We start from the raw sequence: 1,585 nt of genomic DNA, 5'->3' as shown, positions 1-1,585 counted from the left end.
TTCCATCCATTTGAATGCATCATCTACTCCTATCTAACAACGTGTCGCCGCACCACCAATCCAAAACGTCCCTATTGCTCATCACCAGTCCGGTTAAATAATATTTTCTCATCAGATACTCATCCACCCTCCAAATCATTCGTTTCATACTATTTAATTTTTTGACGCGGCGGTTCCTTGTTTCTCAACTTTACTTGCACCTGTGACGAAAGGGAGATGGGAACAAGAAAGCTGTCCGTCCAAGCCAGCCAAAGCCAGGCCAAGCCAAGGCGACAACGTTGATGCAAATGCAAGCGCAAGCTGTGTGCGCGGCCGCAATAATACCACCACAGCACACCACACGGAACCGAAATTTCAGGTGCACGCCCTACTCCCCCCTCCCCTCCCCAATCCATCCCCAAACCAGCGCTGAAAATCGCATCGCGCCGCGCCGCCACCAGACGCCGGGTTTGGCGGGTTGGGTCGCTCCCGTGGCCGCCGTTGCTGTCGCCGCGTGTCCGCCCTGGCGGTGGCGGTTGCATGTATGCGGGAGGGGCGAGCCAATGGCGGGGTCGACGGAGAGAGAGGCGGCGCTGACGCCGCCGCCGGTCCCGTGGGCGCGCCTCGGCGGCAGAGGCCGGCCCGGCCCCACCCGTCCTCATCCGGCTCGGCCGCGTCGTCTTCGTCGGGTGGAGGAGAGGCGGGGGCAGGGGGAGCCAAGAAGCAGGGGAGGCGCAAGAGCAAGCGGCGGGAGCAGGTCGTGAGGGCGATCCGGGGCCGGCTGCCTCCCCCGCCCGCCTGCTGGGGCAACGTCTCGGTGGTCCGGGAGAGGAGGGGCCGGAGGGAGAGGCCTGGCGTCGACGCCGTCCGCGGGGTCGAGGAGGGGGAGGGGCGCTCTGGCGCGGGAACCGCCGCGCTGCCGGCGTGGTGCTGCCTCTGCCCCGAAGGGGACTGCTCGCTGGAGCCCAACCCGAGCGCCAACGGCAAGGAGGACCCCGGCCTCCGCGCCCTCATCGAGCGCAACGACTTCTACTCCGACGACTGCAACCCGCACGCCGCCGCCGCCGCCGAAGACGACGACGACGACGACGGCGCGGCAAGCCCCGCCGCCGATTTTGATTAGATGCCCGTCTGTCGATCCGCCGTTCGTCACTGCACATTGCTGTACAAAAAGTTTTACATCCGGAAAAAGAAGAAGGTATACACAGGTTTATTTTTCGTCGCGTTGCGTGGCGTCCGGTCGAGTTCATCTTCCCCGTGCCTTTTCCACCGCGTGAGAGCCATGGGACGCGTTGGTGCCAAAAGGAAACGACGGGCGATGGATTTTCCCTTGCCTTTTGCATCTTTTGTCTCGTCGCATGCCAATCAGTGCATTGGATTGACTACTACTACTCCGTGATCGCCTTTGCATTGTGGCACGGGCGAACTTTTTCACATTGCCTTCTCGCTGTGCTGTGAGATGAAGCTGCGCAATCCGAAGTGTGCCTTTCGTATTTGGCCGCTGACTTGGCCAGCGGGTGACGTGTAGGTATGCACGTACTTTACTTATTGGGCTTCCCACGAAAAGGGCATCTCAAGCCGTTGGCCCCCTACGAGGCGCTAAAAA

At 61.4% G+C, this 1,585-nt stretch overlaps 1 protein-coding gene across 1 annotated transcript; it reads left to right on the top strand.

Moving 5' to 3' along the window:
* The first annotated feature begins 201 nt into the window (after positions 1-201).
* On the top strand, positions 202-1,192 carry LOC123169515 (uncharacterized). The gene has a single exon (XM_044587390.1). The coding sequence runs from the start codon at positions 524-526 to the stop codon at positions 1,100-1,102; it is 579 nt and encodes a 192-aa protein (XP_044443325.1). The 5' UTR covers positions 202-523; the 3' UTR covers positions 1,103-1,192.
* Positions 1,193-1,585: the final 393 nt, after the last annotated feature.

The sequence above is a fragment of the Triticum aestivum genome, chromosome 1D (genome assembly GCF_018294505.1).
Source record: "Triticum aestivum cultivar Chinese Spring chromosome 1D, IWGSC CS RefSeq v2.1, whole genome shotgun sequence".
NCBI classification, from domain to species: Eukaryota; Viridiplantae; Streptophyta; class Magnoliopsida; order Poales; family Poaceae; genus Triticum; species Triticum aestivum.
The sequence above is the reverse complement of the archived record's forward strand: the minus strand, read 5'-3'. Positions and strand labels throughout refer to the sequence as shown.

What these genes read in the sequence shown, in the direction of transcription:
- LOC123169515 (XM_044587390.1), top strand. Translation starts at nt 524, where the DNA reads ATGCGGGAGGGGCGAGCCAATGGCGGGGTCGACGGAGAGAGAGGCGGC.